The sequence below is a fragment of the Lutjanus erythropterus genome, chromosome 6 (assembly GCF_056507025.1).
Source record: "Lutjanus erythropterus isolate fLutEry1 chromosome 6, fLutEry1.hap2, whole genome shotgun sequence".
Lineage (NCBI taxonomy): Eukaryota > Metazoa > Chordata > Actinopteri > Lutjaniformes > Lutjanidae > Lutjanus > Lutjanus erythropterus.
Genome location: NC_139322.1, coordinates 40327885 through 40352171, shown reverse-complemented (window position 1 = coordinate 40352171; position 24287 = coordinate 40327885). Strand labels below are relative to the sequence as shown.

The following is a 24287-nucleotide window of genomic DNA, read 5'->3' as shown; positions in this document are numbered from 1 at the left end:
ATATAGATCTGAAGTAATCAAAAGTAAAAAATGCTCTGTGCTGGATGCTCCATTGTTTTCCTAAGGAGAGAGTGGTGGCCAAATAACCAGCAGTGATACCCTTGGCATGGCGCACCTCTCAGATTTGTCACTGAGCACTGAGAGTAATGAGTATTGAAAGGAACCCCAGACCTGCAAAAGATCTTGCAAGAGTGATCATTTTAATGTTTGTACTACATCCATGATTAAGAAACAATGCATACAAATCTTCCTCGTTTGCAAATCAAAGGTTCCTTTCTCAACACGACCGAGAGCAGTGGAAGAAAAGTGTTTCAGAGTTCACCACACTCCAGAACACAAAATTAAAAACACACAATGATCTTGCTAGTAAGTGTAATGCAATGGTGAGAGGTCAGAAGTCTGATCAGGCTATCAGATTTGTGAATAATTCAATTTATGAACTTCGCTTGATCCAATGCTAAGGTAAGCTTAGCCATATGTATACCAGACAGACAGGAAGTTCAGCACTATGCTTTGCCTCTCTGCGCCCTTCCTCATGTTGAGCCTGGGACAAATTTCTTATAATGAGAAGGCCTTTTGAGGCATTTCGCTGGATGGACCCTGCTGACTTGAATTGACCTTCAACCAATCAGAGTAGTGAAATGTGTTACACCTGATTTTTCAAATGTGGACCTGTCAATCATCACATAGAACCTGCCCCATGTTAAATAAACAGTTGTGATTTGTCCAACTGGATCCAAGGCTGGTGGAATTCTGACTGAATAGAAGGGGGGCGGGACATTTCTGCCAGAGCAAATAAAAATGCAGATTTGTCTGGTTCCTGTGTTAGCATAACTTCAGACCTAAAATAAAAACATATATTGAATAAATTCATAACAGACTAAGTGACACACTGATACATTGTCCCTTCTTTGACTCTCCCCACAGGTTTGGTGATGTCGGCCATCACTGTCATCATCCTGGTGCTGTATTTTGTCATCAACACCTTTGTCGTCGAAGGTCCGTTTGTATACAAATTACCAACAAACACATACACACTATCTCTGAATGCAGCCATTTTCACTTCCTGGCACATTTTACTCTGACCTGTCTTTTCATGTTGTGGTAAATGTTCACCGCTCTGCTGAGTGTGACTCACTCTTTATAACTGGCTGTTGGTTTGGCCTTAATATGTGGTGTGATGTGTGTGCTGCAGGTCGCACGTGGCTGACAGAGTGCACTCCGGTCTACATCCAGTACTTTGTCAAGTTCTTCATCATCGGAGTCACTGTGCTGGTCGTGGCTGTCCCAGAGGGCTTACCTCTGGCTGTCACCATCTCTCTGGCTTACTCTGTCAAGGTAGACCCCCCACACATCCTGTTGAATGAACGCTTGGCTAATGGAACAGTGGGAGCTGCTGGCTACCAGTCAAGAAAGATATGCAATTGCAATATGAGTTAGAAGTAATATTATTTTCTCGATTAATCAAGTAGTGGTTTGGACCATAGAACTTCAGAAAATTGTTGAAAAGGGTGAATTTCTCAAAGCTCAAAATGACATCCTTAAGGATATTCAGTTCACTGTCAGAGAGGAATAAAGAAACCAAAGAAATATTGACATTTAAGAAGCTGAATTCAGAGATTAATTTCTAAGAAATTACTCAAAATGATTAATTGATTATCAAAATAAGTTGGCGATTAATGTAGTAGTTGATTAATAGTCAATTAATTGTTGTCATCGTTGCAGCTCTAGTCTTGATTTTAGTGGGAATGGTAATTTTGCATTTCATTTTCACTGAAGAAAATATGAAAATGATGCTGGGGTCTGAACCAAACAAACATGTTCACATGTCTGGAGAATCTGACTTGCATACCAGGGTATCTCTGTAGCAGCATGATGCTTCATTTATAGTGACACATTTTACCTTTATCAGAAAAAGTTTCTGTGAATTGTTCAGGTCTAATATGGAGAAGGAAAGGCAGGAGGATGTGTGAGGACAGCATTCATATGTGTGTCTGCTGAAAGAATGTTCCAGTCATTGGTGCAATTTTCACTGCCCTCTATAACCTTTCAAAATTCTATTTCTGCCCCTATCACTGTTACTCACTTTTTCATTTTCTTTCAAAACTCTCTCTGAACAGTGTCCTCTGACTGTTCAGCTGTCAAAATTCACCTCTACATACAAGGTTATGTACAGGACTCTATACTCTGTGGTCACTGAAGTTTGTTGGGCTGTATACAACTTGACAAGAAACACTGCAGATACTGCTCAGAGCTCTAAGAGCCTCCTTCTCCTCTCCATGTTTCTCAAGCAAAAACAGAAATGCTTGACCTTACATAAAGCCCACCCCTTATTCTGTCTGTGCTCCAGTAACATTTGAGCAAACTTGGTAGTCAGCAGAACCTTGGTTAACTTTCTCCTTTCCTGTTTCTTGTACTTAAATCATAGACTTATAATAGAACTAGACAGGACATTGCCGCTCAGCCTTGCCGGCAATTTTTCCCAGGAGCCACTTGCGGTATTGGAGCGAAAAATTCCCCACCGGCCCAAAAAGCATTTTCCCCTGTAGGCTACCATTTTAAAAGAGACGTTTGTAAAACTGTTGACAGGACACCTCCAACAGCAAACAAGCTCGGTTATAACTATAAATGATCCCAATTTTAATCTATAGAGTATTCATATTTGTAAAAACTTTCCTTGAGCCAAAAAAAATGCTGTTTAAAAATCTGTGATGTCATCACAATGTAAAGTTGATGGGCAGAGAAGGAACTTGCAGGCTGGGGTAAGTGCATATTCAGTATTCAGTATAACCAGGAAGTAAACCCGAGCAACTCTAATTGGACTGAATGCACGCTATCTTAGTATGCGTTAACTACTTCCTTATAATATATCTATGACTTAAATATTCTAGGTGTTAGGCCCTAGGAGTGTAAGAAAATATCAAAACTAATGATTATCACAATAGTACGTTTTGTGATACTGTATTGATTCTCAAAACATTGCATTGGAATATTTTGATGTTCGTGGCAGTGGTTGATTTTGTCTGAATTGCAGTGTTTCTAGCTTCCCTGTTCTGATTGCATAAAAAAGTTAACTTTTTTCAACTCAAATGCTATGCATATGGTGGTGTGGTCTTTGTACTGTAAAAGTTTTCCTTAAAATTAGATTTAAAAAGTGACAATATATCACTTTGCGAACACTGTTGCAATATATCGCAATATACTGAGTCATAACCCCTGTATTGAGATACGTATTGCATCGCCAGATTCTTACCAATACACAGCCCTATCAGGTTTGTCTATGTTGAAAAAAAAACAGTGCTGTTGATATGTTCATGCAAATAACAAAGCAATTAAACCTAAATAGCCAGCAGCGGCCCTGAAAAGAAAACCTGCTGGACGACCTGCTGGACGACCTGTGAAAGAGACATATACTGTGTATAGTTACATCTTAAGTTAGCTAATATTAGCAAAACTCTCAGTAACTGGCAAGTTAACGAGTGATGTAGATTAGATTAGCTAGTTAGTTGGCTAGCATTTCACTAACATTAGCTAAGTTGAATTGTGACTATGTCACTGACAGGTCCTCCAACAACATCTTGTAACCATCTCCAAAGATTTCAACATAGACAAGCCAAGCAAATAGCCTATCTAAGTTCAAGAACAGGAAAGGAGAAAGAAAGTCTCTTGCTTCAAGCTTGCTCAACTGTTATTGGAGCACAGAGTGAAAAGGGGCAGGGCTTAGACAAAGTCAATCAGAGGAATCGTTCAACATTTTGGGGAAGTACACTTGTTTGCTTTTTTTTGCAAAGACTTAGATTAGGAGATTGAAACCTCTCTTAGCTTATCTTAATATAAAGACTCAAAGCTGGGTACTCAAGGTTCAGTCAAATGCAGAGCAGAACATAAATGTTTTTAACCCGGATTTATAGGTGGTGAGCAAGTCTAATATCTTCTGGAAGTTTGTTCCATCTCTGTAGTGAACAGTAAGTAAGTGCTGCTTCTGCATGTTTAGTTTGCAGTCTGGGAACAGATAGCAGCACCTGATGATCTGAGAGGCTGAGAGTGTTCCTATTGTAAAAGACTGATGCTTTTCAGTCCCAGGCCATTGAGAGATTTATAGACAAGCAGCAGTACTTTAAACTCTGTTCTCTTACACACTGGAAGCCAGTGCAGAGCTCTGATGGCTTGTGTAACGTGTGCAGTTTTATTGGTCGTTGTTAGGACTTGTTAGCAGCTGCTTGCTGCATGAGCTCAAGATGTCTGAGAGTTGCTTTTTGGGAGACCAGAGAAGATCATTACAGTAATCTCAGCTGATGGAAATAATAAAAAATATGGATTGGTTTGTCGAGTCACTTGCTCAGTTCACTGTTGTCCACTTCATTTTCAATTTGGCTGCTCAAACTATGTGTCTCCTGATTTGTACTTCTCTTCAGAATAGATACAGTTTAGTGCCACAATTTTTTTTGAAGCATTTATTTTACTTCTGCTTTCTGTCTTGCCTCACAGTTTAGCCATTAACTACCGATAATCATGTCGTACATTCATGCTATGTGCATGATAATGATGTGGCAGGCTTGTATTGAAACAAAAAACAGGGAAGACAAGACTTACTTTAAATTCCATTCCAAATTTGCAATATTGTCATAGTATGTTTTAAATTAATTTATTTCAGAAAGTATTTCTGACATTCCTTCATGTACCACTAGAGGGAGCACACATACTACCAGTGGTACATGTACCACAGTTTGAGAATGTAGAACCTAATGGAAGCATGTAAATGTTTAATGTAAGAGGACCGAGGATTGAGCCCTGGGGAACTCCACACATGATGCTAATCTGCTCAGATGCATAGTTACCAGTTGAGACAAAATGGTTTCTGTTGTGAAGATAAAAATAGAGTCATTTTACTTCTCTGCCTGAGGACCCCATTCAGTTTTCCTGTCTGTCCAGTAGTAATGTATTCTCAACCGTGTCAAAAGCAACATTTCTCATAAGATCTGATAAGAATAGAACTAAAATTCTGTGTGAATCAACTGTTAAACAAAACTCATTCAAACCTGTGTGTGCAGCTTATTTCAGCAAAAGTGCTGTTTAAGGTAGTGTCTAAATCCAGTTTACAAATCACTCAAGCACTTATTCTTGAGAATTGTGACAAATGTATTTTGAGGGGCTTTTGATTTAAACTCTTAAATTTTGCTGGGAAAATATATTTTAAAGGCTCAAACATTTGACTGTTAAACCTTGTAATGAAAGTGGTTACACTGTTTTATTATATGTAGATGTCAACTCTGTCAAATGAAAAATCTGATGGATTAAACATCTTATGGAGTTGACAAAATGTTACATTTAGAAGGACTACAGAGTCAACATGTTATGGTTGAGACATGTCTGATAGAAATATTATTTAATGAATTTGTCAAAAACTAGAAAGTTTACCAGTACTTGAGCAGTATTCCCACCTTTTTAAACCAGGAAGTGAGACAGGCATCTTTAGGGTAAAGCTAATCCTTTTTATGCCTGATTAGATTTTTGTAAAAATCTGGGTTGACAGAAACTTGGGACACAACCTTAAAGGGCCATTATTTTCATACAAAAATCAATTTGAAAAGAAAGATGGTTATAATATTTTTTTTCCTGGCAAAATTAAAGCAAACTAAAACATTTCATAAATCACAAATATTTCATTTATATGAAGACTAATAGTATAAGTTTTGAAAAAAAAAAAGAAAAATGAGTGAGTGTTGGTATTAATATAATTTTTAAAGGCTGAATGGTTGCAAGTCTTCAGTGACAAGAGTGACTAATTAATAAAATGAGTTTGCATCTGTGTATTATATATCACAAAATAATTTTCCTCGTATTTATACTGTATGTAATAGGCCTTCTGCACCATTTTAGCCCACATAAATTTCCAGTCTTTACCCACACAAGGTCAATGTCAGCCTCTGCACAGGTGTTATCTTCTGCAATGTTTGTTTCAAAAATATCTTATATGAAAGAAAGTCTTTCATCTGCCCCTGAATTTTCATTTAATAAACAGTTACTGATTTTGCCCTGCCTCCCTCTCTCCTTCCATGAATCCATTTCTCTCTGCCTCTGTCCTTCTGCCTCTTCTCCATCTATTTATCATCATTCACTCCCATCCACCCCTCACACATCCCTCTGCTCTCCATCACTACATCATATGCAGAAAATGATGAAGGACAACAACCTTGTACGCCACCTGGATGCGTGTGAGACCATGGGCAACGCCACAGCCATCTGCTCTGACAAGACCGGCACCCTCACCACCAACCGCATGACTGTGGTGCAGACCTTCGTAGGTGAGTGAAAAACAGAAAGTGATAAATAATAATGAAATAAAATTCACCAGGCATGTCTTTATTGATCATTTATGCTGGCTGTGTTCCACCATAATGAAAACACAAAATCATGCTAATATTGAATAAATGTTGAGAAATGCATTGTTTTCAAAAACACCCTCACGACTTTGAAAAGTGCATGAGCCAATCATGTAGGCCAATTTTTACTTTACCATGATTAGATCAATAATACCTCTGATAAAAAGTCCACAGTATGAATTATCACACTGTTAAATGACAAAGAAAGAAGATGATTAACAAATACGTCCGTTATTAAATAATAAAATCAATGTGTGCAACATTTTTTGCTTGTCTAAAATGTGTTTTTCCTTTTAACATACAGTGCTTCTGCTTTCCTTCTTTAATAAAATAAAATATAAGCCAGTCACAGAAAAATACTATATAATGTATATAAACAAGTATAGAAAAATGCTGTGTCATCTAATACCAAATTTTGATACCTATGGAGACACATCAGTGAGAAATAAGCACACAGCATGCTTTTACCAAGATCTAATAATGCTGGTGATTGGCTGTCTACTGTTACACATTGTAGAGACATGCAGGAAAAACACTACACTACAACCAGAAACCTTCTTTAAAGTGAGCCATTGTACCATAATGTGTAATGCAATTTGCATTTAGTTCAAATGAATTTGGTATAAAAAAAAATAATGTTGAGGAACCAGTATCGTGGCCAAGATATCAGTACCATTACTGGTATTGAAAATGTTTGGAACAATACCCAGCCTATTCTTAAGTGTGTAGAATATGAGTATGAGGCCAGGACATCTCAGCAGCACATTATTTAATTTAAAATGGTATTTTGACACACATTTCACCTTTAACAAATATTGTACCTATTTTGGTTTGAAAATTACAGAAGACAGAAGACTTTGCATTACAACAGTAATGAGTTTATTTGTCCATCTATTAATCTTTTACATAATTGTTTAGTTTTTATTCATTGACAAAAATGTAACAAGTTTCCTAGTTCTCGCAACAAAGGTTACTTTTTATTTAGTTTTATTCTTGTTTTCATTGTGAAGAAAACAGTGAATATTTCTGTCATGGTTTTTGACAACACTGGAACACACACTGGAATAGATGTACAGTATTTTACAGGTACATTACTTGCTTTATTATTTTATTAAAGAGGTTGTATGGGTGGGAATAGGCATGGGGGATGCCATGAAAACAAAAAAATCATTAAGGTGGGTTGTTCTTTAAAAAACGTAGGAAAACACTGGATATTTGAACTGACACACTAGAGCAGTGGGCCTCCTATGATGTGTACTACTGTGGATCCCTGACTGGAACACAGGTTTTTTCAGCTTGGATAACAATGTTCTGTACCTCATACACTTATCGTCTATGGCACACCTCAAGGAACTATTGTTGACTCACGTGTATTTTGTATGTGCCTACACACTATTACAGATGCTCAGTTGTACTTTATATCTTTATATCTTTTTTTTTATTGTCACAAATATTGTCATTTGTTAGGTTGCTGTTTGTTAGAAGGGGCAGTCTCATCTAATTGTAGAGCATCACTCTCTATTGTCAGTCATGTTTTTATTTTCTCCAGTCTTCCATGTTTCTCATTGTCGATTTAAAAGGCTACCACAGCAGTTTATTTTAGTATTGCACTTTCACAAAGTTGGAGGGCTTTCCAGAAACAGATTTCAAAAAGAGAGACAGACCTTTGTCCCTAATTTGGGCCAAGCAACAAAAAAAAAACAACTAGATCCTATTTTTCCTGTAATGCAACTGAATTGCAACTTTGATTAAACTTGCTCTTTCTGGGAAGTGCCCAGGTCTTTCAAGTTTGTAATGCACACTTTCATATAATAAAATTAATACATTTGTAGCCATTGAGCATAAATTGAGATGGCCCTCTTAGACTTTTAAATACATTATACAACTGTTTTCACAGTCTCACTAGCACTCATGTGTATAATTGGTGGAGTGCCTCTTTAAAATTCAATGGAATTCAATTTTATTTGAGCGCCAAATCCTAACAAAGTTATCTCAGGGCACCTTTCAAATAGAGCCGGTCTAGACTGTTGTCTTTATAAAACTAATTGTTCCCACCAAGAGCAAGCACTGAGGTGACTGTGGCCAGGAAAAACTTCCTTTTAAGAGGCAGAAACCCCAAGTGGATCCAGAGTCTTGATTAACCAGAAAGAGAGGGGGTGAGGGGAGGGGAGGGAGGGAGACAGAGGGAGGGAGGAGAAAGAGAACATGCAGACAATACAACAGTACAATGCAACCTTCACTTAATGATTCACAGTAATAGTAATAGTAGGAATAATGATAATAGCAATAGTACTGCAATAACCATAATCATAATGTTGTCAGTAATGTACTACATAATTCAGTACTACATGTACTTAATACTGTGGTGCATTATATCCATAAAAGTTACCATTTAAACAATAGAAATAAACTTATTCTTTAAGAGCAGAAAAGTCTTTATCTATTGGCAGCTGGCTCCATTTTCAGGTCACAGATTGGAGAATGTGTCCACATGTACTGAACTCATCAATATCACAGGCTCTTCATATTATCTGATTTACAACAGTGGTAACAGAGAGCAGATGCACAGAGATTATAATTGATATATGTATTAAAGTGAGATTGTTGTTTCCCAGGTGACGTGCACCATCGTGTGATCCCAGACCCTGGACAGATCAACCCCCGGACACTGGATCTATTAGTCAATGCTATCGCTATCAACAGCGCCTACACCTCCAAGATCTTAGTGAGTCATGCACACACAGAGATGCCATTGTTTTGTGGCTTTATTCTTTTTTGGTGCAATCCTTTTAGTAGTCCTTACTTAATGTTAGTTAATGTTCATCCTGTTTTGCTTCGTCTTGCTTATCCGTGTTTTGTCTCCTTCTCTGTCTTCCTCCCTGATTTTCCCGCTGCCTCTCTAATCTACCAACTTTCAGCCACCTGATGTGGAGGGGGGTCTTGCCAAGCAGGTGGGCAACAAGACGGAGTGTGGCCTGCTGGGATTTGTATTAGACCTACAGCAGGACTACGCCCCTGTCAGAGAGCAGATCCCTGAAGAGAGACTGTACAAGGTAGGAAGCATGCAGCACATCCACCTGCACAACTTATTGTTTATTTATAGCGTTATAAAAGTTACCTACTGCAGCTTCAACACAAGGCTGTTATGCTTTATATGAAATTGTGCTATCTTGTATTTTATAATCTTTTTTACTATATAATTATTTATTTATATACATAATCATATGTGCATGTGTAAGTTGGGCTGACAGTATAATACATTTGACGTCTTTAAAGTGTGTTAGATTTCATTTTTTAGATTTCATTTATGTCTGCCTTTACACCTTAGTTTAGTTTCTACTCTAAAGCTAGATTAAGTTTATTTCTGTTGCACCAAAACTTGAAACTCTAATTTGATTTGTGATCCAGTAGCAACTTTATTTACTGCAGCTTTTTAACTTGAGGAGGTTTAACTTTTAAACTGGCTGCACTTTTTGGGACGAATTGAGCAAAATAATTAAGTTCCTTGAAGAATGTTAAAGAACAGACTCAGCCCAGTGTTATGATGCACATCCTCTTCATTTAACTCCAGTTGATCCAGAGGGAATCCATAGCAGCCAAAAGTTACCAGTAACTGCCCCCCTGCTTGACAATGAGGCCTGCCTGGTGCAAAATGTATGAAATGTGTAAAATGTCATGCTGGCCAAGTAAATCTGACAACTATGAACAACAGCAAAAACAACGCACACACACACACACACACACACACACACACACACACACACACACACACACAAAGAAAAAAGAAAAGAAAAGTGAAACTTAAACTATTTGATTAATGATTAATCATTATAGTACTTTTTCATGTAAAAATGACAGAAAACACTGTTTTCATCCACCCAAAATATTTTTTATTTTCTAGTAATCTTAGATTAAATGAATCTTTGCTTTTAAGAAATTTTTTTATTTTTATATACGTCATGGATACCATAAATAAATTAAAAAAGCAATAATCCTACAGATTTTGTCTATATGCTCACCATAAAGGCACGTTTTATTAATAATTAATAACTTTATTTATATAGTACCTTTAAAAACAGAGTTTACAAAGTGCTTTGACAGACAAAGTAAAAGAGCACAAGAGCAGGATACCAAGGAAAAATAACAACAGAGGGCCAAACAAGAGTAAACAAGGACTGAAGTAAAACAAGACACAAGAAAAGACACTGAAACATAGAAAAAACAATAAAACACAGTAAAAGAAATAAGAACAGTAAAACTAGACAAACATGACACTAAGAATAAGTTAAAATGAAGATGGCAGAGATCACAGAGACATAACATGATGTTGTCAAGTCAATATAAATAATAAAGGAATGGAATAAGACAACATCGACATCACATAAAAGCAAGTGTATAAAAATTTTAAGAAATGATTTAAAAGATGTCACTGAATCTGCAAGCCTTATCTCCTCGGGCAGGTCGTTCCAAAGCCGAGGGGCCCTGATGGAGAAAGCCCCGTCACATTTAGATTTAAGCCTCGACTTTGCCCGAGGATCTAAGGCTGCCTACTGGCTTGTAGGGAGTTAACATTCAGCTATGTAGCTAGGGGCCAGACCCAGGCGGGCTTTAAAAGTGATCAGTAAAATCTTAAAATTAATTCTAAAACGAACAGGAAGCCAATGGAGGGAAGCCAGGATTCAGGTGATGTGATGTTGTCTGTTAAAACCAGTAAGAAGCCTAGCTGCTGCGTTCTGAACCAGTTGGAGGCGGGAGAGAGAGACTTATGTCACAGTTTGAATTTCAAAGGAGAAATCTGTAATATATTTTCTGTAATGAATCATAAAATGATAATGATGTGTCATCACTGATCAAGGAAACGTGAAGCTGAAATACTCGCTTCACTTGACATGAACGCTACAACTGCCTCTTTTGAAATGTCCATTCCAGACTGGAATAACTGTTTTGTATGTGCGTTTCACATTAATCAGAGTTCAAATAATGCAGAATTTTCACAGAATGAGTAAGTGTCTGTTTATAAGTCATAAGAAATCCTTAATAATCTTTTAGAAGGTGCAGATGTTTATAACTGTTCAACTGAGCAAAATGTTAATGGAGTTTGGCAGCAGTGAGACAGGCAGACACTGAACTCATCATCCAGAGTGTGTTATTTCAGAGCAGTGGGCCTTTGTTTTCAGGATAACAGGCTGAACTTTACATTGTTAAACAACTGACAGTTATAATCAGCTGATCAACTTACAATGGAGGACTTGTCCCTTACTTGTTATTGTCATTTGTGTGCATCCTGCACTCCTGCAGAGCTCCTGCAGCCTGCCTGTCGGATGTGCAATTGCTATACGTTACTCCTTTTAATGGTAACCTGGCACACTCACATCCCCAATAGGTCCAAATACACAGGTGCAGTCTGATGCACATTTGATAATGTAGTGGACCTAACTCTGTGTTTTGTTGTAAAGTGCACAAGGACCACACACACACACAATATGTTTCATCAGTTTGTTGCCATGCGGTTCAGACAGCAGATATAATTGTACAGAAGCAAATCATTCACATGGTCTCTTGCTCATGAATGCTCTCTGTACCGTCCCAGAGAAAAGTCCAGAACAAACAGAGAGAGGGACAAAATTACAACAGGGCTCTGTGCCTAAGTACTCATTCATTAGGGACGTAACAATATATTGAATATTGTTTTATTTTATAAAAAGACAACTAGTGACTGCTGTATTGTCTTTGTTTTTCAGTTTGAACATGCATAATGCAAGCATTCATTGCCATTCATGGCTGGCTACTTTTATTATTATTCATTATCATTTTATTAAAAAAAGAAAGCAGAAGTGCTTTAACTTCTAAGTAGGGTTGCATATGTTTTGCACTTTCCTTAACTGATAAACATGCTTACAATTGATTTATTAATTTATATAAAGTCCACCTCTAGTCATGTTTTAAACAATATAAAGTGCTCTGCAATAAATTATCAATTGTGTTTGATGTGATTTTTTGCTAAATAAGTTCAAATACCTTGTTAAAATGTCTTCCATATAGCTCTACACTTCGCCTTCATTCAGTATTTAAGGATTCATGGATATGCAAATAGTCCCCGCTCTGTCAGACAAAACAATGTTAAGTGAGGCACAATTACTACCATTTTTATATTATTGATTAATACAGTTTTAATTGATCAAATGGTGATTCATTGATTAATGATTAATCATGAACATCCCTAGTTAAAAGGAAAAACAAATTTTATGCAGACAAAATCCTGTACACAGGAGATTTATTGCTAATGAATAACGAATAATGTAACTTAATGAATAATGTTTTCAAGTTGTAATTTTTCTTAGATTTTTTACTATTGTGATAAATATTGTATCATGGACTTTTTGTTGTGGTCTTCCGTGAGCATTGTTATAGAAGTTAGAACACAATTCATCTTTCAGTCAGTGGCTTTACAACAGTTCTACTTCTTCAAGCATGACCAGCCAACATCATGGCTCATTGCATGAATGCAGGTGTAAACCCTCAGGTACACCATCCAGCACACTCAGAGCTGTGTATTGGCTCTTCTTTTACTCTCCTGAATCAAACATCTCTCCCTCTCTCTCTCTCTCTCTCTCTCTCTCTCTCTCTCTCTCTCTCTATCTCTCTCTCAGGTGTATACATTCAACTCTGTGCGTAAATCCATGAGCACTGTGATCAAGCTGCCTGATGGTTCCTTCCGCCTCTACAGCAAAGGAGCCTCTGAGATCATGCTGAAGAAGTGAGTGATGGAGGAGGATGAGGGAGGTGGAGGTGGTCTGCGGTGACATCAGACTGTGTGAATAAACAGAAGCAGACAAAGTTCACTGTCATTATTATCTGTCCTTTGTCACTCTCTCCAGGTGTTCCTACATCCAGGATGCCAACGGAGAGCCGCGCAGTTTCCGCCCACGTGACAGAGATGAGATGGTCAAACAGGTGAGACCTGATAACTGAGCTCTTACATGCATCATGGTTTCTTAAGCGAGTCATTCTAGAATTAATTTTCATGGATCATCCTGGTGAAATGAGGGTTTAAAACCCTGACCATGTCACTGCAACAATCCTGAGCCAGTAAGCTTTGCATGTCATCCCCCAACTCACTCTCCAGCAGGAGCCCCTGAATAGTTCAACATTTTAAACAGAAAGTTCGCTCCAAAATCAAAAATATATGTTTTTCCCCTGGCCTGTAGTGCTGTTTATCCATCTAGATAGTTTTGGTGTGAGTTGCAGAGTTTTAAAAATTTGCGTGCCTTCTCGCCAATATAATGTGGCTAAATATCACTCAGCTCATAGTGCTCAAAGCATCAAAAAATACATTTGAAAAATTCAAAACCAGTGTCTCTTTCCAGAAATCATGACTCGGTTACTCAAGATCATCCACAGACCTTGTTGTGAGCAGTTTATGCAGGAACTACTTACTTTCTGCAGTAGAATCTGCTGAAACTTCTTTATAATCTACCAGAACTACTTTCTTTTCTACTACAAGTACACTTATTTGTTTTTTGCTGAAAGTTAGATTAGAAGATCGACACCTCTCTCTTGACTGTCTGCTAAACACAAAGCTACAGCCAGGAGCTGATTATCTTAAGCGTGGAATCTGATCTGTCAAAGTCTCAACTGGGAGATGTCAAAAAAGAAAATATCTTACACCACTTGTCTGTAATAAATCTTTCATCATCTCAATTAAAGTTTCTCTCTTTTACTGAACTAAGACTTTCCGTAAAACACACTTCAAACTCAACAGAAACTAAATAAAACCCACCAAAAAGTCTTTGCCGGTCTCTTCACTGTTCAACAATCACCATCTCTGGTTTGGTTGAAATAAATCCTTAATCTGCTGTGTGTGAAAATACTGTGGCAGCAGCAGTGGTGGAAGTAATGAAGTACATTTACTTGAGTACTGTACTTAAGTACATTTTGTGAGTATCTGTACTTTACTTGAGTATTTGTTTTTTTTGGAAACTTATTACTTTCACTCCACTACATTTCAAAAACAAATATTGTACTTTTGACTCCACTACATTTCTAGGAAGGTTGTTGTTACTTTTTGACTGAGCACATCATTGAAGTCAGCTGTTGCTGTTTTTTCTTTTCTAAAATGCAGTTGGTCACATGCTGTGTTTCTCACAAAACACAGGAAACCAATCACAGTAGCTCCTCTCAAATGGGACTGATGTAAAAGCAGAAATACGTCCAGGCGCACTAACAAGCACAAACAAACTCTCCCTCTTTCATTCAAACAAAAAGCGGTAATGGTGAAAAATACCACATAATTCATGTACATACTGCCTCTGAAGACAGAAAGAAATCTCAGTTATTTAACAGACTTGTTGAACTCCTTACAGTTAACTTCAATCTGCTTTTATGATGTGATTTTAATACAGTTACATCAGAAAATGACAATAACTGTCCTTTTTGTTTTTGACTGTATTTCTATGTTGAAGTTTTTATAGGTGTTTCTATAGACTTTATGTAGCAGAGTGGTTCTACAAGCAGGTCAGTGCATCATTAGATGGTTTCAGAGAGTTACAAGGTTCTGTAAATGCATCATGAAAACAATACAGCATGTATTTATATTAGAAAATGTACTTTGTAATTTGTACTTTTGAATACTTAAGTATTTTTATAAACGTGTACTTCTGAATACTTAAGTATTTTTAAAACCAAGTACTCTAGTACTTTAACTCAAGTAAAATTTTGACTGAGCAACTTTCACTTGTAGTTGAGTAATATTTGACCAGGAGTATCTATACTTTGACTCAAGTACTGGGGTTGAGTACTTTGTCCACCACTGGGCAGTAGTTAGCGGTTACTCTGCTGAGACGCTGCCCCCTGTTTGTTTGGAGTTCACTTTGACAGATGGATGTATTTTGCATGCTGCTCCTTCAACCTTGGGGGTTTCTACAGCAATGTCATCATACGGAAACCTACAACACGTCACGTGGGGAAAAGTTTTTAGAAGGGTCAGGAAAATCGCATTCTGATGCCAAACTACTACTCCTACTTAGACCAAAATTTGAATTTTTGGATTTCAATACATAAGAAGCTACAGGATGACATCAAAACCTTAGAGCTAAGCCAGCTGTTTCTCTCTGCTTCTAGTCTTAATGCTAAGCTAACTTCCTGTTGGCTCTAGCTTCACATTTAGCCTAAACACAGGAGAATGCTCAATCTATAATTCTAACTCTCTGCAAGAAAGTTATTTCCCAAAATATGAAACTAATGCTATTTTGCTAGCATTGTAATGTAGAAATAATCTCAGGGTAATCTAATATGTGTTGCTTTTTATTTAGTGTGTGTGCTGTTTGACCTTTTTTGGTTTTAGGTCCCCCTGATTGAAACTGATGACTACAATCCTATTTGAGATCAGCCTTCGTGTGCCTCAAATATAAATGCAAGACTTTAAAAAAAAGAAGAAGAAAAACCCACCCAAGATGGTGTAATAAGATCAGTGGTTGAAGTAGGATACTGAGGGAATACATCACAAATAAAATTCCTGTATTCAAAATCCCACTTAGTAAACGTACATAAGTATATAGCAGCAAAACAGTAAAAGTACTGCAGAAACATCCTGCAGAAAAAGGCCACTGTTAGTGATGCATATTATATATGACATTATGAGAGTGTTCATGCTGATGCAACCATGTGTAAGGAGCATTTTACTGTTGCAGCTGGTTGAGGTTCAGCTAGTTTGAATCATTTTCTATTCAGTTGGTTTATCTAACCCTGTGGCTTCCAACCCAGCGGTTGTGGGAGGGTTAGTGAGGGCAGGAAAGAAGAAAAAACACAAATGTGTATTCATTCTTTTTCTAATCTTTGTGACTCTAATCTATTTTTTCTTGCGCTTAACCTTTATTTTAATATGCAATCGAATAGAAGTTAACTTATAAATATAGTATAGATCACACAGCACATGTAAGCATTGCATCAGTCCATTTTATTTGGGTTTTATTCACAGAGGTATCACAGACACAGACACCAAATTAAACTCATTCCAGCCAATACATTATCACCCACACATTTAACTCTGGAAATTAAAGGGGAAAAGCGTCATAAAGGACATATACACCATCACAGTCACATTTATAGACATGAGCCCAGTTACATGTAGACTGCACCAGTCTAACACCTCTCCTCCACTAGGATCATGGACAGTTTGTGTCCTTAGTCTTGATAGCTGGTGTCCTTTTGATGCTGAAGACATCCACCCTTAGTTGCAGATTGTCTGTTATGCTCTCCATCAAATCACTTTTTAACCTTTCCTCTTTACATTTCTTCATAACACCCTAATCACCTTTTTTGCAATCAGCAACAACACCCTGAGTAAATATATCTTTATTTTAGATTCTTCATGAATCAAATCTATTTTTGTGCAAGTTACAGTTTAAATGAAAGCATGTGATACGTTGGAACGTTTGAGAAATGTCTCATTCAAAGGTCACTGTGACCTCATAAAATACATTTTTGGCCATAACTCAATAATCTTTACACTACTTGTGACAAAATTTCACACAAAAGTCTACTGTAGTAAAATGATAAAATGATGACATTAAATATCCAATAGGTCAACTTCACTGTGACATCATAATGTTCTGTAAAAACACTTTTCTGGCCATTATTCAACCTCATAACTCAGGAACAGAAGGACAAATTGTTTCCATATTTCACATTTGGCTACTGACACTAATCTTGGATATTCATTTGAAACTGTGCTGCATGTAGAGCTCCTCTGTGCTGCAGACAGGTACTTCTGCATGTGAGTGAAGCATCTAGATTTTAGAATTTGTAGCTTCTTTGCAGCAACATTTGTATTTGAAAGATTGTAGTCCACCACATGCTCAATGTTTTTGATTCAGGTGATCGTCATTGCACCATGTGATGAACCTCTTTGAGTGAAGATCTCACTGGAAATTAATCATACGTGTCAATAAAGTGATAGCTTCTATTTCACCAAATCATGTTTTTGTAAAAGTTGGTGGACATCTTGGACATAACTTTAAAAGATTTCATAAAAAATGGATTTTAAAACAAAGATGATCATAACATCACAGTTATACACCTCTGTTATCAGTAGGTGTTAGTTTTAGATTCTGAAGGCTTTTAACACTGGAACATGGCTGTTTTCTGACACTGAGCAAGTTTAGAAAGTGAAAAAATTAAAGGAAAACCAAAACATTTCATAAATGACATACACTGTATTTCATATATAAAAATCCTTAAAGGATAAATTACCAATGGAATTAGAGTATCAGTATAAAAATGTAGTATGTGAATGTAGTATACAGTCAATTAAGGAGTCCGTAGTGTGATTTGTCCTCCTTCTCTGCACCATAGTTGTAATAATGATTGATTGATTAACAGGTGATTGAGCCGATGGCATGTGAGGGGTTGAGGACCATCTGCATTGCGTACCGTGACCTGCCGTCCAGTCCGGAGCCAGAATGGGACAACGAGGCAGAAATAGTGACGGAGCTGACCTGCATAACTGTGGTTGGGATAGAGGACCCTGTGCGGCCTGAGGTACGGGTGCTGCTGTGTGTGTGTGTGTGTGTGTGTGTGTGTGTGTGTCTTTAGTGTTAGTTTCAGATAGTACTGTGCAATCTGTGATCATAACTTGGATGATAAAAGTAATTGACATTGTGTGTTCTACGTCCCCGTCAGGTGCCTGAGGCCATCCGTAAGTGTCAGCGTGCAGGCATCACGGTTCGGATGGTGACTGGTGACAACATCAACACAGCCAGGGCCATCGCTGCTAAATGTGGCATCATCCACCCTGGGGATGACTTTATCTGTCTAGAGGGCAAAGACTTCAACCGACGAATCAGGAACGAGAAAGGAGAGGTGAGCTGGGGTCTTGCGTGAGTTCAGTACAGAGTCATGAAGTTTTCTGTTGCTGAACTAAATTATAATTAACTTAAAATAGATGTTAGCAAATGTGTTTGGTGGGAGTAAACTGACACAAAGACTTTCATCTCACATCAAATAAATGTGTATTTATTGTATCCTGCATGTACAGGTGCCCAGTCCTCTTGGACTGATCATACTGCTGAATGTTTTTTGTCATCATTCAAGCAGAAGAACTCATCAGAATCGAAGGACATTTTACTGAGCAGCGCCGCCCTAAAATCCTCATATAATGAACAATAAAACATTATAAGACAATTAAACCAGCTTGTTTCAGCAATGGTGAACATAACTGTGACTGTGGGTTAACTTCTGCTTCACATAAGACTCCATGCTGTCATTCTTATGACTTTTCATGAGATAATATGTTTATTATTAGGGCACTATCAGTTATTTTCATCATCATTTAATCTGACAATTACTTTTATTCTATTAATCATTTAGTCTATCAAATATCAAAATGTTCATGAACTTTCTGTATCTATGGAAGCACATTTCTGCCAATATGATGGAAAAAAGATCCTATAAGTCATTATAATGACAAACTTTGCTGAAATTATGTCCTGGAATCTTAAAATAATTATTCAGTTTTTCAAAATATTGACTATATAGAATAATATAAATAATAATAAACTTTATAAAAATGACTTACATACTATAGTAATTATTTTAAGATATTAAATCTTTTTTTTTTTTGAGATAGTAAGTAATTATATTAGATAGTAAGTTTCTCATTCTTTTGAGATACTCTGTATATCTGAAACTGTATTTTAAGATAGGGGAGACCGGGGGCAATTGTAACTTCTTTTTCCCCTTATAACTCCCAGACTACTTGAAAATACACTTGTCATCTTTTGATGTGAGAAACATACATATGTGCACTAATTTATAATATAACTATTACTACTACTAGATATAATACAACCAATAAGGACAAGACTGTAATATTAAATTTCATGCAAGAAGTTACCCTCTTGGTAGGGGCAATTGAAACACTGGCTGGGGGCAGTTGAAACACCAGAAAAATAAGTCATATTAACTCACTGTGTTTCAAATAAAAACAGACCTGTAAGTAATCACATTACTGCTATAGTAGCTAATAATGTTACTTAAGTTTTTGTTTTGGGTTCTTTTGTATGTGGTTTGAATTCTGTTAGACTTAAGGCATCGTCTGCATTCAAAGCAAAAGTCTGTCTATTTTATCAGAAGACTGGTCAACTATTATAAGATTGTAATTATTTGACTTCAGTTAAAAGTAATTTTACATTTGCAAATAAAATAAATACAAAAACATGAATATTGTGCACCATTTAGTTCTGTTGAAATTTCAAAAAGAGAAAGAAGAAAAACAAGAAATGAACATGAACTTAGTTCAAAAATTTAAAACGTGAACTAGTTCATTTTAATCTCTGTGAACTGAACTTTAAACTAGTTCTTTTGCTAAAAGTTTGAATGAACTTAGGCAACACTGTTCACAAGTTATCTCGAGTCATTGCACACTGTTAAAGCCACTGCTTTCATCCTAACCATTTAACTCTATCATTTGAGCCAAATGTTTTGTTAATCGGATGGATATCTGCTGATTAGAGATGAAGCTGTGCTGTTCTATGGAGTGTGTATTTAAATTGACACTCATGCTGTGTATAAACTGTCATTATGCTCACAGTGTGTCTTTGATGCTTTTTCCTCCATCACACCTGAGGACAGCTCTACCTTCCCGACACTCTGGATCAACAGTGACACCTAGTGAAAGAAGAGAAGAGCTATCATGTCATTCATCATTATCACTCTCTTTCCTCCTTTTTTTTTCTCTCCATCTGACCGACAGATTGAGCAGGAACGTATCGACAAAATCTGGCCCAAGCTGCGCGTGTTGGCTCGGTCCTCGCCAACCGACAAACACACACTGGTCAAAGGTGAGTCTCAAGTTTACTAACCCAAACACACGCACACACACATTCATCCACACACACTTCACAGAGCCTGTTTTTTTTTTTGCCAATTTGTGTGCAGGCATCATCGACAGCAGCATCATAGAACAGAGGCAGGTTGTCGCAGTAACAGGGGATGGAACCAATGACGGGCCAGCTCTGAAGAAGGCTGATGTGGGCTTTGCCATGGTAACCTGACATATTATTCACTATTAATGCTTTTCTGGTGTTAAAACCCTCCTGTAGTTGCAGGTGTTGTGTGCGTGTTCACAGATTTAGGTGAATGCTTTAGGTGGGTGGGGGGATGTTTTGTGGAAGACAGCAGCTCAAAGTGGCAGACATCATCTGAAAGCTGGAACTTGAAGATTAATATGAGAAGGGGTATAATTTAAGTAAATGATGGCTGTTCTATCATGTCTCATAAATTGCTGCAGCAGTTTTTGGGTTGCTACCATTTATTACACAGATTTTGTGTAAATTCTCACCTTTTTTAACTCTGGAGAATTGATAAAATGGTCAAAATCCTCCCAAATACCACATTAAGACACCAAGACCTTGACAACACCATAGAAAATTTCATGCTGTATTTGGTATCAAAAACACTTGACATTTAGATATTTTTGTAAAAGTTGCATTTTTCAGTGACTGGATTTTGAGCGGTTCTGTTGAAATTATTCAGAAACCTCTTTATTGTGAATATAACTGTGAAAGCTATCCATCGTCTGAACACTCCAGGTCTGTAGTTTGTGGTTGTGCAGTTTGATGATGCTGTGATTATCTCACAGCTCACTGTAGGTTATTTTATACAGAGAGGTCGAGTTTAAAAAACTCTTCTGAAGGGCTGAGGTTCAACCCAGAATCATTTGCTTCTGAAGAACATTTTTTTGAAGAAAGGGTTTGTTAAAGGTTCTTGGTTAGACTAAAGTTTCCATTAAGAACTATTGTCATCCAACAAAAGAGTTCTTGAAGGACTGTTGATATCCTTGAAGAACTCTTTCATCAAAGATTCCTGTGGTAAAACCCCCTCAGTGAGTTCTAGATAAAGGTCTTGGAGTATAAAGAGGTTCTCTGCAGAACCCCCTGAGTGTGTTCTAGATAAAAACCTTGGAATATAAAGAGGTTTTTAGTAGAACCCTCTGAGTGTGTTCCAAGTGGAACCTTTATAAAAAATGTTATCAGGAACCTTAAAGAGTTCTCCTATGGGGACAAGTCAAATAATCCTTTTTGGTTCTAGTTATCATCTTTATCTAAGAAATTGTTACTGTTGTAGTGACACATGAAGACAACTGGTCTCAGTGAATCCAGAGTCTCAGCTCTGCATTCTGTCCCAGTTTATGGTTCTCCAACACTGTTCCTGGGCTGCAGGATGCAGGAACATTCAAAGAGAACAGGTGAAATTTAAGACATGTATGTTATGTTACACGCAAAAAAAACTGTATTGTTCCTTTCCAACACTGTATGGGATGAGCAGAAAGTGGGCATGTCCATGTGACTCCTGGTTAACTATGATGAAGTCTGTTTTCATTCAAATATCCTGAGGTGAGAGGTCAAAGAACCACTTTAAAAATGGTCATGACAGTTTTTTCCTCTCCAGAATTTAGCCTCACTTATTATTTAGCCAACAAGCTGGTGGACATGGTTGGAGTGAATAGATTCCTACAATCCAGTTATATGACAGTTATCTTTAAAAGTGAGTCTGCCACAGTCTCTGACAGAGACAAATGTCTGCAGTGTTGAAGAGCCTCATCATCCTATAAATCATGAACACGTGATAAATATATCAATAAACTAAGAATATACATTTTATAAAGGTTCCACTTTGATCCCTTTCAAAGGTTATACCTAGAACCATCAGTGGAAGGTTTCATCCAGAACCCCTTATAAGAGGTTCTACAGAGGTATGGTGTAATGGTTCCACCCAGAACTCTCTCTGGGGGTTCTAACCAGAACCATTCCACCTTCTTAAGGTGCTAACAAGAACCCACAGAGCAAGTTCTACTGAGAGCCTTTTTATATTCCAAGATTTTTTATCTAGAACCCACCCAGGGTGTTCTACTGAGGAACCTTTTATATTCCAAGGTTTTTTTTTATCTAGAACCCACACAGGGGGTTCTACCAAGAACCTTTTTATATTCCAAAGGTTTTATCTAGAATGCATCCAGGGGGTTTTACTGAGAACCATTTTATATTCCAAGGATTTTATCTAGAACCCAGCAAGAGGGTACTATTGCAAATCTTCTTTTATTCCAAAGGTTTTATCTAGAACCCTTTGAGGGGATTCTGTATTTTGTTTGTATTTGAGGTGGTATTTATATGTATATATTATGTGTTTTATCTTGAGCACACTCAGGGGTTCTACTGTGAACCATTTTATATTCCAAGGGTTTTCTTTAGAACCTCCTCCAGGAGGTTCTACTAAGAACCCTTTTATATTACGGTACAAAGAACCCTTGATGAAAGATTTGTACAGGGATTCAACAAAAACATGTTGTTGAGTAGCGTGCACATGGTTGTGGCTGCAGCTCTTACTCATGCAGCACTTGGAGGCACAACAACACAGTCCTGAGACAGTAACTCTCCAGAAGGATCCTGATGCTTGAATGCTTCATGAATCATGTCATGAGTCTCTCTGTCTCCTCCTCACTCTCTCTCAATCCATGCCAGGGTATTGCGGGGACAGACGTGGCCAAAGAGGCATCTGACATCATCCTGACTGATGACAACTTCAGCAGCATCGTCAAGGCGGTGATGTGGGGACGAAATGTCTATGATAGCATCTCCAAGTTCCTGCAGTTCCAGCTCACGGTCAATGTAGTGGCTGTCATCGTGGCCTTCACTGGGGCCTGCATCACTCAGGTAGACACATTTATTAATACACACACGCTGACACACATGCTTTTCTGCACACACGCACACACACACACACACACACACACACACACACACACACACAGAGAGAGAGAGACAGAGATGTCACTTCTATAAACATCACTCAGCCTATATCTGCTCAGATAAAGCAAATGCTTTTTATGCATTTTTACTTCAAGCTAATACAAGCAGACACATTGTGACCTGTATGGAAACAATGACATGTTTGATATGCAAGAAATATTGACTTGCATTATTATTAATAATATTATTTACTATATTATAATATATTTTGATTGAAAGGTCTTTTCCTCATCCAGAACAGTCAAAACATAAAACTGACACAGATTTGTCTAACTCACCCTGATATACTTGCCAACTGTCCCAATTTTTCCAGGAAAATCGCCCTCTCCCTATTCCCTCCCGGAATTCACAATTTTCACTCCTTTTTTCCTTCCTTTTCTTACTTGTTTCTGACACTGTATGGTGTCTATAAACCCTAAAAATACAGCTACAACAAACCAAACCTCCAAAGAAGAATTTCCAAATTTTAAGGAAAGTTTTGTTTTTTTGAGGGAAAGTGGCATGCATTTTGCTGTGTCAAATTCTTTTTTTGGGCATGGGAAAAATAGAAATGAAAACTGATGAATATTCGTTTATGCCAGAGATTTCATGCAAGGAGGGGGGGTGGGGGTGGGGGGGCAGCAGCCACGGTCACTACTGTTCGGGTCGGTGAGGCCACATTCCTCTGAACACAGTTCATGACACCAGCCCTCTGGCTGCAAATCTCCCTGCAGGACTCTCCTCTGAAGGCAGTGCAGATGCTGTGGGTGAATCTGATCATGGACACGTTTGCTTCCCTGGCCCTGGCCACCGAGCCCCCCACCGAGGCCCTGTTGCTACGGAAACCCTACGGCCGGAACAACCCGCTCATCTCACTAACCATGATGAAGAACATCCTGGGCCATGGAGTGTACCAGCTGGTCATCATCTTCACCCTGCTGTTCATAGGTGCACACACACACACACACACACACACACACACAAACACACAAACGCATGCAGAGACAATCGAGCATGTAATTTCATCTACTGCTGAGACAGCCTGTAATCGTTGGCTTTGATCAACAGATTTATCCTGGAATTGAGATGGTCAGGTTTTGTTTCAACATGCTCATAACAG

General features: G+C 37.7%; 1 protein-coding gene across 1 annotated transcript in view; it reads left to right on the top strand.

The window, feature by feature from the left end:
* The window catches only part of atp2b3b (ATPase plasma membrane Ca2+ transporting 3b), an 87855-nt gene that overhangs the window by 38478 nt on the left and 25090 nt on the right, over positions 1–24287 (top strand). Inside the window, exons 10-22 of the mRNA XM_084721907.1 lie at positions 928–999; positions 1196–1338; positions 6173–6305; positions 8999–9108; positions 9302–9436; positions 13034–13140; positions 13262–13337; positions 17763–17921; positions 18063–18242; positions 20134–20221; positions 20319–20425; positions 22901–23092; positions 23902–24115. Coding sequence (XP_084578033.1) covers positions 928–999; positions 1196–1338; positions 6173–6305; positions 8999–9108; positions 9302–9436; positions 13034–13140; positions 13262–13337; positions 17763–17921; positions 18063–18242; positions 20134–20221; positions 20319–20425; positions 22901–23092; positions 23902–24115 — 1716 coding nt within the window. The remainder of the gene's footprint in view (positions 1–927; positions 1000–1195; positions 1339–6172; positions 6306–8998; positions 9109–9301; positions 9437–13033; positions 13141–13261; positions 13338–17762; positions 17922–18062; positions 18243–20133; positions 20222–20318; positions 20426–22900; positions 23093–23901; positions 24116–24287) is intronic.